Here is a 13,944-nt window from a genome sequence, read left to right as displayed (position 1 = left end):
TCCCCCATTTAATCTTGTTCTTCCACGGAGAGCAGTGATTTCCATGCATATCTATGCATGCTGAAAGTTGCATGATTTCCCGATGGAAGCCTTTTGTTATGTCACCAACTTTCAACAGCGCAGCGCACCTCGTCCTAGCAGAAACTAGAGCACACACTTTACTGCATGCTATGTATGAAAACCACAAATATGCGCAGCATGAACTCCTTTAAAGTTCATTGACCCTACCTTCTAAAATATCAAAAATCCTTCATAAAATCCACAAAATTTCTGGATCACTACCAAAGTTTAATCAACTGTTACTTACTGTAAAACATGATACATTCACGGCACGAAATTTTCAAGAATTGGAGCCAACGGCCTATTTCGTGGCATAAAATTTTCGCAAATTGCCACTGGCGTTCAATGCACATAGTGTAGACAAGAAATTTCGCATGCATTTTAAAGTATATTGTTCTCAATCAATCCTGTAAGTTTCATCCAAATCCGTTTGCCACTTTTGCACACGGACTTGTAGAACACAAAAACCAACAAACGCAGAAGAAAACAAACACTTGTAACCTCCTCCCTTGGTGGAGGTGATGAAAAAAATGAAATGAAAAAAATGAAATGAAATATAATCAAGACAACAACGCATGTACATCGTAAGACCAAGATTTGACTTGCAGTATACAGCTTGCACAGCTTCTGCACATAGTAGACAGAAGTCACTGAGAAGGGTATGTTACTCAAGATGTGTTGTGAGGTTACATACTGTAGTGTACACATCATATGCTTTGATCATTATAGTTAGGATGGTTGATGTGACAAACAGGTAGAGTTCATAGGTTTAGTTCCAAGGCAATCACGCACGCACACACACAGACACACATACACACAAAATAAACTTCTCTTCACTGTGGTTTCAACTTTGAGTTCGGTATTATAAACGTAATCAAATCACCATATGTGGTAAATAACTGATTTAAGAACTTGCAACTTGCAAATATACAATGTATTATGCCTTGTACAATGATCTATTTGATTGCACACTTTGTACTTCAGATGCATACATCAGGGTTCCCACAGAAATTTGAAAACAGAATTCCATGACTTTTTCATGACTTTTCCATGACTAAATTGCTGCTTTCCATGACTTCCTTTCTGGCATGGTTTCCAAAATCAGACACGTTATGATGGCCTCCACCTCCCCTCACAGCCATCCGTTCCACCCACTATCTTACTCATGACATGTACATCTATTACCATTAGTATATGTCCCGGGAGTTATGTAGAATTTGGGATGTCACAGAACTGGGAAAAATGGAAATCATGAATACCAATTATAATAGCAGAGTATGATCACAGAGTATGAGAGTTGCGAGACATGACAAACTGGAAAGCTGCCATAGCCAAGAGGTAAATGCAATTCCATGACTTTTCCACGACTTTTCACAAATTTTCCAAATTCCCTGACTTTTCCCTGACTTTCCATGACCACAAATTTTTCCAGGATTTTCCATGACTGTGGGAACCCTGATACATAATGGCGTTCCTTTCTCAGTTCTTTGTGAGCCCCCTCAATCAAACAAGCTGTGTAGGAAGTCATTGCCTTGTAAGTCTCCCTTAGACTGTTCATAACTTTTACCATATTTTCTATCAATGGTTTGATATGACAGAGGATAAATAATATCCATCTCATAAATAATTGCATGGTTGTGAAAACTTTGCAATAACAAGTTACTTTAATAAGGGGAAGGGGTTGTTGTTGAGCACTACAATAATCCAATGATATTTCATCCATGTGCAAACTTAGAATTGGAGAACTAAAGAGCCAATACTCCAAATATGAGCTCATGTACTTTGAATCTGTGGTTGCAACAGATACCATTTCACAAAAATGTGTGCAACTTAATTTTCATGCATGTCAAGTCCATGTAGATGAATCTTTGTAGCAAAAAAAAAAGCTGCTGAAAATTGCTTATTGCCCAATGGAGTAAATAAATCTTTAACATTCAGTTTATAACAACTTCCATCGGAGTTAATTTGTACTTGGAATGGAGTAATGTCTTAAAGCTCACCATTAGCAGCTACCAGTGGGATGGCATCATCTCTTCCTACCAATCCATCATCCAGTATCTCCTCCTCCTTTGCTCCTCCTTCATCACCATGGATTCCACCACTGAATCCTCCATTATCCTCTGCCTCCTCCTCTTCCTCTTCTATTTCATCGGCGAGTCCTCCTCCTTCATCTCCACCACGGAGTGGGTAGCTGGATCCACCCTCTGCCGACTGTACCAGATCAGGGGTGTCTCCACCGCCCCCCTCTGCCATTCCTATCACGATGGCTGGTATCACGGGGCCACCTGTTGCTCCACTTCCACCAGTACTTGTGCTTGCCCCGTAATCGAGATCCCTTTCTCCACCCGACGCCATTTTCGAGTGTTAATGTTTGAACACAGTTTCAATAGCAATGTGTAACGAGAGTCACATCATGTCGAGCTAAAGGGCAGAGATGTGGGGCCCTGCATCATGGGAGGAGAAATTGAGAAAACAGTCAGGCCTCTGTGAATGAACAACAGTGTGAAATAACAGACAATGGGTTGTCGAGGAGTAAAGTTCAATCTATCACCGCAACAGTACAAGTGGAAGCTGATGGGTGCTGAGCTGGCTAAACGCACTCACCATCCAGTGGATAGTGAGACATTAACGGTTAAAGTCCCTCCATCCCCTGTGCATACACACAAACATCTTATATGTGCATACAAATTTGCTAGGTGCATGAAATTTTTTAAAAATTCCCATCTTTCTTAGGAAAGATATTATATTTTTCTCCTTGACATTTGGACCGTAATGAATGAAAAGCAACACATCAATGAAAACTGTTGGAATCAGAGAAGACTTCATGAATATGAATGGAAAGTCAATGATGAAATCACACTCAAACAATCTTGAATGGAACAGGCAATCATTTTTGTTTTTGTTTTTTGTTTTAAGGGATTTATATATTCCCACATAAAGTATCATTCACTGCAAATCCTACTCAAAATTCAAAAATATCTACAGGCTACGTTCCACAACAAACAGGTACTCATACAGTACTGCAAACACAAGCATGGAAGGCGGGGGATGTGGTACACTGTCTACTAAGTTTAATGACCTACAAAAGAGCATCGATTGCCTTGGTAACAGCAGGGCTGCCCATTTCTTTGAGAATTAAAGAATCCCCAGCAGCTCGCTGGCCTGCATGCCACGAGCGTTGGGAAGCCATTTGCGCCTCGCAGTGGCTTCTCCTTAATAAATTCAAGATTTCCTTTCATCGCTGACAAAAAATAGCTCGGCTTCTGTCCCCTGACCATGACTGGCGAACTTTATGTTTCCTCTCATTACCTTGACACGTGGCTGATCTGTACGGAAGTGACTACCCCAAGATTTGTTCGAGATTTTTAAAGCGCTGAAACAGATTGGGCAGCGAAAATGAAATCAATTCAAAACAAAACCATGCATACATGTACAAACTGAAAATCTGTTTTTGTAATTGTTGAAAATCTGGAGCCGGGAAAAGGAAGAAAAATTCACCTTTAATACTCTGTATATTTCATGTACCCTGGCACTATCTAGACTCTTGTCAAGCCTGTCTACCACATATTTCTGCAGAACTTGTTTTACGTTGCAGTACAGTCCGACCTCGGATATCTGGTCATGTCGGGACTGTTGCCCGTCCGCAGTCAAGTGATTTGGCCAGTTATGGGAGAAATGATGTGTATGTACATTTTCTTATGTACATCTTAGCAGTTGCAGCTAAATACTGTAGGCCTGTAGCGTACACCGCCACAGTGGTGTAATCTATGCTAGCCTGCTTTAGTCTGATTTTTACGGAAATTGAAACAGTTTAAGAATATAAATTTGACCGCATGTTTCTGACTGAAATATTTTAGCTAAATCGTGTGAGTTTTGTAGGAGTTTTAATTGAGTTTGAAATCACTTTTTTCTTTTCTTCTTCACTGCGTGCAGATGATAGAGAAGTCCAGCTAAGAGATCGAGGGCCGGATAATTGAGGTTGGACTGTGCATATCATATATACCTCTCCCAGGGTACTTCAACAGAATTCCTCTCTTGTCCTGGACTGAGATTGTGGGCAAGGGCCACTTGTATTAAACAGAAAAGCATCCACTGAAGTCACTTGAGTGACAGTGAGATTTACTTGGACCATGGTGCTATTACAGCTCCATGGTTGGATCAGGCAAAAGAGCAAGTGAGTTCATTGCACCCTGCTCTACTCTGTTCTATTCTATTCTCATCATTCAGAGGCACTATAGCAAGTTTATTCACGTTGTATATTGTATGCTCCATGTCTATTTTATGGCCAAATTCGGCCATGCCATTTTTACTCTCGGCCAAAACGTTACTGTCAAACTTTATCTCTCTAGTAACACAGGTAAAGAAGGTTTGTCCGTACTATGTGTCATGTGAATTATTTTCATGCCTCAATCTAATATCAAATTTGAAATACTTTCTAAACTTACTTTAATACACTACATAGCATATGAAACCAAATTTTTGCATTTGATAATCATCATGGTTTATAATCACTTTCATGTTTGTTCGTTTTTTACTTTAATATGATTTTGGGCCACGACCCCCCCCCCCCCCCCCCACAAAAAAAAAAAAGTTATTGTTGAGCCTTGCCTACACTTGTCTTTTCATGTACTTTAGAGATTCAAGTCAACATTTTTTGCTAATTTGGTGTACACATCAATGCAATATGGAGTATGAAATGCATAGGATGTTCAGTCAAGTTACCTGATAACCCATGAGTTTATTAAAGTTGGATCAGACGAGGGAGTATAAAGAGTTTGTCACACCCTGCTCTGCTCTTAAGTCTATTCTACTCTCATTCCTCAGCAACACTAGAGCAAGTCACTGCATTATCTCGCGTGCTCCTGCAAAGAATTAATTTCCCCTGTCAGGGTTCCCACAGAAATTGAAAACAGAATTCCATGACTTTTCCATGACTTTTCCATGACTAAATTGCTGCTTTCCATGACTTCCTTTCTGGCACGGTTTCCAAAATCAGACACGTTATGATGGCCTCCACCTCCCCTCACAGCCATCCGTTCCACCCACTATCTTTACTCATGACATGTACATTATCTATTATCATTAGTATACATGTATATATGTCCCGGGAGTTATGTAGAATTTGGGATGTCATTAAACTGGGAAAAATGGAAATCATGAACACCAGTTGTTGTATAATAGCAGAGTAGATCACAGAGTACGAGAGTTGTGAGACACTACAAACTGGAAAGCTGCCATAGCCAAGAGGTAAATGCAATTCCATGATTTTTCCATGATTTTTCACAAATTTTCCAAATTCCCTGACTTTTCCCTGACTTTCCATGACCACAAATTTTTCCAGGATTTGCCAGGATTTTCCATGACTGTGGGAACCCTGCCTGTGCTTATTGTAGCAGTCCAAATGCTACACCATAGGTTATAGATTCTTGACTAGGACAAACTACAACGTACGACAAACAATGTATGTTCACCTTTTGTGTTGGTGTGTATCACAAAGGGTATAAAAATGCATGGGAACTTCTCTACCACAAAATATTCCATGAGTGCAGTTAGTTATGAAGATCTGTTTCTCGACTTTAGTTGATTTTGTGACATACTTGTATGACCTCATCTCAATTTGTAACCTCTTTTAAACAATTGAGATGAAGTCTGTCTTGATTTCATGAAATGTATTACGGTGTCACTAGGGACCAACTACAAGATGTATGATATCTATAGAAACTACACCACTTTTTTTAAAAGGTTCCATAGAAAATGCAAAAGTTTCAGTTGCAAATGATAATGAAGAGGAATGATTAATACATAGTAGTACAATGTATGTCAAACACTACTAGGCAGGAAAAAACAAAGGAATCAAACCCCTTCGCTGGTAGAAGAGAAAAGAAAATGAGAAGGAAAAAGTGACCTGGATTGAAAGCAAGAGTAATAAAGCTTAGTGTGTGAGTGTGCGTGTCTGTGTCTGTGTGTGTGTGGGTGAGAGAGCAAGAGAGAGGGAGTGGGGGGAGATACAACTGTAGATGGAGCAAGGAGGACTGAATTCAAACTAATTGCTGGACCGATACAACTGTCTAAAATTGAACCAGTCCAGGCTCATAATATAGCAAAGAGCTTATAAACTTCCCTCTTTTTACTTCATATATTTTTCCAGACTCTCCTATTCAAAGAAAAATAAATGCGTCTGGTGACACAATAGTGTCAGAGGTATAATAAAAACTAAACAAACATACAAAAAGAATAAAACATGCTCCTTGAATAGGTCCTGATTACCAGAGACAGACTGCCAATCTTGGATCCTCTGTCACAACAGTGTGTGGGACGACTTTTGTTGTCAATATTAAATGCCTGGTCTTGCAACTCAGCAGGAGCGTGACAAACTCTATACATATTATGTCTCCCAACAATCTGGAGACTTCTATTTTGCATTGTTAGACGACACAAAAGTATAACCCCAAACAATCTGGAGACTTCTAGTTTGCATTATTAGACGACACAAAGGTATGTCCCCAAACAATCTGGAGACTTGTAGTTTGCATTGTTAGATGACACAAAAGTATAACCCCAAACAATCTGGAGATTTCTAGTTTGCATTGTTAGACAACACAAAAGAATGTCCCCAAACAATCCGGAGACTTCTAGTATGCACTGTTAGAAGACACAAAAGACCAGACACAAAGCAGAGCATATTCTGTGGGGTGGGTCTCTGAACTGTGACCTATGCACTACAAGTTTCAATTTGTACAGAAAAGAACTGCACATTACAATGTGCTTGGGTTGTGGCTTGGAATACTTATAATAATAATAATAATAATAATAATAATAATAATAATAATAATGATAATAACAAGGAAAAGTAGAAATTACGCGGTGCGTAATATATGTCCCCGCCGGAAGTAGCATTTTGTAGCAAAATATACAATACAGGTCAAAAAATCAAGGTCAAAGGTCAAAGAAGTCAAAGGTCAAAATTCTGTGCAGAAGTGTTGAAGCCCTCACCTAGTGCCATCACATAAAGCAAACGGAATCGAAATCGGGTTAGAAATGGCGAAGGAGTAGCATTTTGTAGCAAAATGTACAATATAGGTCAAAAAATCAAGGTCAAAGGTCAAAGAAGTCAAAGGTCAAAATTCTGTGTAGAAGTTTTGAAGCCCTCACCTAGTGCCATCACATAAAGCAAATGGAATCGAAATCGGGTTAGAAATGGCGAAGGAGTAGCATTTTGTAGCCAAATGTACAATACAGGTCAAAAATCAAGGTCAAAGGTCAAAGAAGTCAAAGGTCAAAATTCTGTGTAGAAGTTTTGAAGCCCTCACCTAGTGCCATCACATAAAGCAAACGGAATCGAAATCGGGTTAGAAATGGCGAAGGAGTAGCATTTTGTAGCAAAATGTACAATATAGGTCAAAGGTCAAGGTCAAAGGTCACGACTGAAATTCTGTGTAGAAGTTTCAAAGCTCCCATGTAGTGCTATCATATAAAGCAAACAGAATCAAAATTGGCTCATAAATGACAGAGAAGTAGCAAATTGAAGATTTTGATCACACACGGACGCACACACGGACGCACACACGGACACACGGACGGACGGACGGACGGACACACGGACACACACACGTACGGAGCCCGTTTCATAGTCCCCTGCTCGAACTCGTTCGGCGGGGACAATAATTGATATGATTTATATAGCACCAAATTTGTAGAGTGCTCTAGGTGCTGAAGGAAGAGAAAGTGAAGGAGATAGAGAACATACAAAATTCAGAGTAAATATTATATTCAAAAGGGGGCATTAAACAGGTGAGTTTTTAGACTGCTTTTAAAGGAATCTGATGAAGAACAATTTTCTGTCCGACAAAGTTGTCAGACAAATTTGCTCTCAGCCAATCAGATACAAGGACTTCAGCAGCTTGTAACAATTTGTCAGAAAAATATCTGACCAAAACGCTTCATGAAATGCCCCCCAGAAAGCAGGGGGAATATCAAATATTACCCTTGCATAGTTTTGGTTGAGACCTTACTTCAGATTTCTAATATTGTTTTGGTGAGATAATGAGAAATCTCTTATGTGAAAGAGCAAGTAATTCTAAAAGGAATTCAAAGTTTGTTTGAGGAAAATTGGTTTTGATTTGTTTCACAAAAAATCCAAGTCGATCTTAAAATGTAAGATCTTGCACTAAAAATTATAGTATGCTGTGTATGTCTTCAATGTTGTTCAACTTTCTAATAAAAATGAAGATTTTTTGAGACTTTTTTGAATGTAGCCATTGATACACATGTAATACATCTTAGGCTGCGTTTATCAACTTTCCCCAGTTTAAACGACTTTCGAAAGCCCTTTCGATAGCCCTTTCGATAGCCCTTTCTATAGCCCTTTCGAAAGCCCTTTCCATAGCCCTTTCGAAAGCCCTGTCCACTCCCTGTACTATTAATATGCCGCTTGTTTTCGTCGGCTGCGTTTATCAACTTTCGATAGCCCTTTCCATAGCCCTTTCCATAGCCCTTTCGAGAGCCCTTTCCAAAGCCCTGACTGCCTGTACTATTAATGTGCCGCTTGTTTTATAAGAAGGGACGGCGAAAAGCAATTACCATCATAAAGACATGTCTTCCTTTGAGAGTGACGAGTCATGATACAATGGCACATGAATCAATTGTCTTCCTATCTGTGAGGCAGCTCCAGTTTAGCACATACTTCAAATATTTCTGAGTGGCGGCATGAGACATGGGATCAAAGGGAATGAGACTGTTGTTACTCTATTTCTCAAACCTTGTTGGTGAAAGAAACACCTCCTTGTTCCAAGCATATGCGTGCATTACACACAGCTGTATGTATACACCTGTGTACACGTACTCGTGTGCACTTTACGTGGCGCGCGTCTTTTCGGAAACTGGAAACGCATGGTTGCGTAACCGCAGTAGGGCGACCTAAAGGGCTTTCAAAACAGCTTTGCGTTTATCAACTTCGAAAGGCTTTTAAAAACAGGTTTCTGATAACCTGTTTAGGAAACCTGTTTGGATCGTCACAAATTTCGGGCTTTCGAAAAGGCTTTCCTAAAGGGCTTTCAAAACAGCTTTGCGTTTATCAACTCGTGAAAATTCCTTGAAAGCTGTTTGGATAACCTGTTTCTGCCGAGAAAGGAGAGTTGATAAACGCACCCTTTCGTAAAAGGCTTTCCTAAAGGGCTATCAAAACAGCTTTGCGTTTATCAACTCGTAAAAATTCCTTGAAAGCTGTTTGGATAACCTGTTTCTGCCGAGAAAAGGAGTTGATAAACGCACCCTTAGATAAAATAAATAACAAAGGAATTATTCTGTAACGTATCAATAGCAATTTGGATGGTGAAAGGCTGATAGAATTGAACAGAAAAACCAGTGGCATGCCATAAAGTTTTACTTAGTCAATCTTAAATTTTAAAATAGACTTAGATTCTTTGTGAAACAGGCCCAGGTACTATTATTAAAAGGATGATAATGATATAAAACTCATTTAATGAAAGTATTGGTCGAGGTGAGAATTCAGCCTTTTTACTTTTTGTAAGATAGAAACCACTACATGAAATGTTTAAATGCATGCATTTCTAAGAGGAATCCTATTTTCATTGATGAAAATCTGTTTTGAAATGGCTGAGATATCCACAAACAATGTAAAACAATGCTATCTGGATCCTAATAAAAGGTGGGTCCCACTTTTCTTTATATCGGATCGCTAGGTAATGTTTTGGATATAGCTCAGCCAGTTCAAAACCAATTTTCATCAAATAAACTTAAATTCCTCGAACAATTACATGCACTTTCATATTTCATTGAAGGTTTCTGATTATCGACATAAATATTTTAACAAATTATTAGCAAAAGTTGGAATCCTAAAGCCCAATCTCAACCAAAACTGTGGATCGTATCGAGTATAGAAATTCCAATAACTTACAAGATAAATACAGCAACAAACGAGAGTACATATGTATGCTGGCGATGGCAACTGAATGGAAGGGATCCAGAATGATACCTTAATTCCCCTAATTACCCTAAATTTTTAATTTGGATAGGTCTGAGCATGATATGAGAATAGAGATCATGTTCTGGACGTGAAAAACGCAGCAAGACTTTCGCCGTGGGCGATGGGCGCCGAGCCATGTGAGCAGCGGTGTCTAACCGGATACATCCCCGGATTCCCCTGCTGCCCGCGCCCCGCCGCTCTCCATGCGGAGCCAGCTATGCCGGCTTATGTGTGATGTTGCCGACCACTTTCAGGTGTGGATGGCCGTGATTTGAAGAGATAAAATGTATTACGAGCAGAGCTAACCGATCTGTTTTTTATAAAGTTAAGTACAGTCCTTACCCGGGGAATGTGGGCCGAGATGTTCCCTTGAACCAGATTGTTAAACACGTCCTAGAAAGCGCCCTTCAACATCGGCGGAATTCTAACTCCAATGATCCAAGGATTACAGTACATCAATCAACAACTCTGTATCGATACCGTATTCAGAATCAATGGAATGCACACTAGCCACACAAGCTAAGATGCACACGCCACGTCCACCACGTGTACGTGTGGAGGATTTGTGATGCGGTACCGTACCATACGTACTGTATGCGTACTGTAAACCAGCGTATAGAAGAGTGGATGCTGGCGATGCTCACAGCTCCATTCATTCATTCATTGTCTGTCTGCACCGTACCATTCCTTGTGTGCGGCTGCTGTATTTGAAGCTATTGCTCAACCACACTCCACTCTATGGAGTATTTATCTAGCATCTGGCTCTGTGTTTACCCGAGTGTGAAAATTCTGTTTCTGTTATTTTTTTCTTTTCTTTTTTCTTTTCTTTTTTTTTTACCTAGTAGCGTAAAAAAATACATGAACAGTATTTCGCTGTGCCTATGGAAACTCACAGGGGTCAGATTAAACGGTTGGTTGATCAAATATTTTACTATTACAGAAACGGATCTAGAGGGGGGGGGGGGGTTGCACCCCCCCTCCCCCCCCCCCCCCAAAAAAAAAAAAAAATCCGGGACCATTTTTTTTTTTATCTTATCTTTTTTAATTTTCATGGGGGGTTAATTTGGCAATGACCTCTATACCAAAAATAGTGGTGTTTTAGATGCAAGAAAACGCCATTTTCACACACAGTTTTTCAAAAATTCTCCCTACTGTGGGAGGGGGGACACCCCCCTCCCACACCCTTCCCCCCTCGCTCGCTCCGCTCGCTCGGGCTCGGTCGCTACGCTCCCTCGCATACCGCCCCAACCCCCCCCCCCCCCACTTTATAAAAAGCTATTAGATCCGCCCCTGCTATTATGAATTCCCGAGGGCCGAGGCACGATTTACTAATGAAGTAAAAGGAGAAAGATGAGCTGAAGACCTTTTTTTTTTTTTGCTTGTTAGCTCATGAAACCCGGAAGTGCCCCCACCACTTTTGAAAACGCTCCGCCGGCTCTGGGGGATTCAATGTTTATTATTCTTGATGAAAATTGGTTCTGAAATGGCAGAGATATCCCAAACAAAGCGATCCCAATAAAAGGTGGGACCTACCTATAGGTTAATGCTATAGGATCGCTTTGCTTTACAGGTTGGAATATCTCAGCCATTTCAAAACTAATTTTCATCATATGAAATGTTGATTCCTCTTAGAATTGTATGCTCTTTAACATTTCATATATCTATACAGTGGTTTCTAAGTTATCTTATATAAAATAAAGTTAAAAGCTTAATCCTCACCTCAACTAATACCATATCATCACTTTGAAATGCCTAAATAGGATTGTTGATTGAAAGTGAAAGGCAGTATCGCAATTCAACTCGATAGCAGCATTTTAATGTGTTCATTAGGCCAGAGTACAGACCAGTACCTGAGAACTACCATGAAGCACCAACATCCAGGCATGTGCACCACCACCGCCGCCACTACCACCATAACCACCACTATAACCATCACCACCTCCGTCACCATTGACCTCGCCGCCACCCTTACCATCACCCTCACCAACAGCATCACCAACGCCATCACCTCTATACGGACACCATCACCAACGCCATCACCTCGACCGACACCACCGCCATAACTATCGCTGGTCCGTCACCGGCGGAATATCGCCACCACCCTCATCATCACCCTCACCGGCACAAACAATACCACCACCACGAACTACCACCATCACCATCACCACCTCCGTCACCATACGGAACAATATCGCCACCACCCTCACCAACACAATCACCATCACCATCACCACCTCCGTCACCATACGGAACAATATCGCCACCACCCTCACCAATACAATCACCATCTTCACCACCTTCACCACCAACATCACCATAACAAGCATTGCTAAGACATTTTTTCCCCCACGTGATGTCCCTCTCGACTAGGGTGTAGGTCTATCTAGAGAGCTATATAAAGTTTCATTACCAGATTACTCTATAGAACATGTAATTAAAAAAGGTAGGACTATGATTATTATAGAGCAGTAATAACATCGGAGAGGCTATATTTTCGATAAAGAATAACATTATTTCGTCTTCTCATTCTTCATCTTTCAATCAACTTTATTCTTCCTTTCTTCTCCTACTTTGCTCCTCTTTCTCCTCTTCCTTCGCCTCCTGCTCTTTTAATTGAATTCACTCTTCTAGTTTCTGCTTTTCCTTTTCCTTCTTTCACATCTTTTCCTTCCTCTTCTCCTTTCAAGTTTCTCCTTATTTTTTTCTCTTTCTCCACTTTCTTCTCCCCATCCCAGGGGCGGATCCAGGAATTCCGTAAAGGGGGGGGGGGGGGGGGAGAGACGCCCTTGTAAAATGAAAGGGGGTGCACGGGCCCCCATTTTTTCTTTTTATTCCTTTTGTTTTAACACATGCACACACACACACACACACACACACACACACACGCACGAACTTAATAAAGAGGGGCGTGCGCCCGGTGCGCCCCCCTCAAGATCCACCACTGCATCCCATTCCATTCTGGAGCGCTGATGACTCTTCTCGGGAGATTAACATTTGTAATAATAATTGTAGATTATTGTAATTGATAGTGAATTACGAAAGTCACTGCAGGTTGTTGGAAACACGAGTGACGGAGGGTAAAAACACAAGGCTCGGATGCAGGTAAAACCTAATGATTAATTCCTTTCTTGAGGAAGAGAGGTTTGAGGTAACACCATGTGTATGCCCTACAATATAAAACTCCTCAAAAAAGTTCTGTAAGTCCAATTCGACGTATCATATTTCTCTCAAAACTATAATCAATTCATTCAAATGTGACATCATAATAAAGCCTGATTACTTATCTTTAAAATGACACCTCGCTTGCTATGATTGGGTGTTCATGGATTATGCAAAACAGCTGAGTATGGGGACAGATCAAAAGTGAAAAGTCGCAACCGTCTGCTACTGATAATGTACAGTTTTGATGAAAAAAAAAGGCCACTGGAAAAAGTAATGCTGAAATGACAGCACTTTCAAAAACTCCCATTTCCTAGACATTATATGACTGTTTGGTCAACCTTTATGTTTGATTTCAATTTGCAGATACTACTGCAGTTTTTAATTCATGGTGGATGAAGCCTGGAATCTAATGGTAGTCTCACAATGCAATCTTTTCAAGCACATTCTTTCCCAAATGGGAATTACACTGTTTGACAAAACATGTTAGCTCTATTTTGCAACATTTCACATATTGACCTTTCCTCATACTCAGTCATACTGCACATTCCAGGAATACCCAATCATAGCGAGTGAGGTATCATTTTAAAGATAAGTAATCAGGCGTTCTTATGATGTCACATTTGAATTGAAATGATATAGTTTTGAGAGAAATATGATACGTCAAATTGGACTTCCAGAACTTTTTTGAGGACTTAAGAAAGGACTGATTTCGCGAAATGAGACCCTAGAGAGTGGAG

The 13,944-nt window shown here is 40.3% G+C and overlaps 1 protein-coding gene across 1 annotated transcript in view; it reads right to left on the bottom strand.

The window, feature by feature from the left end:
* Positions 1-2,415, bottom strand: part of LOC139721300 (ATP-binding cassette sub-family C member 5-like) — a 60,545-nt gene extending 58,130 nt beyond the window's left edge. The window contains exon 1 of the mRNA XM_071632621.1: positions 2,061-2,415. Coding sequence (XP_071488722.1) covers positions 2,061-2,415 — 355 coding nt within the window. The remainder of the gene's footprint in view (positions 1-2,060) is intronic.
* Between the last annotated feature and the right edge of the window lie 11,529 nt (positions 2,416-13,944).

This window comes from Diadema antillarum, unplaced genomic scaffold (assembly GCF_040938485.1).
Source record: "Diadema antillarum isolate AM-2024a unplaced genomic scaffold, OU_Dant_1.0 scf00000141, whole genome shotgun sequence".
NCBI classification, from domain to species: domain Eukaryota; kingdom Metazoa; phylum Echinodermata; class Echinoidea; order Diadematoida; family Diadematidae; genus Diadema; species Diadema antillarum.
Note: the sequence above shows the minus strand (reverse complement) of the source record. Positions and strands in the feature narration are given on the sequence as shown.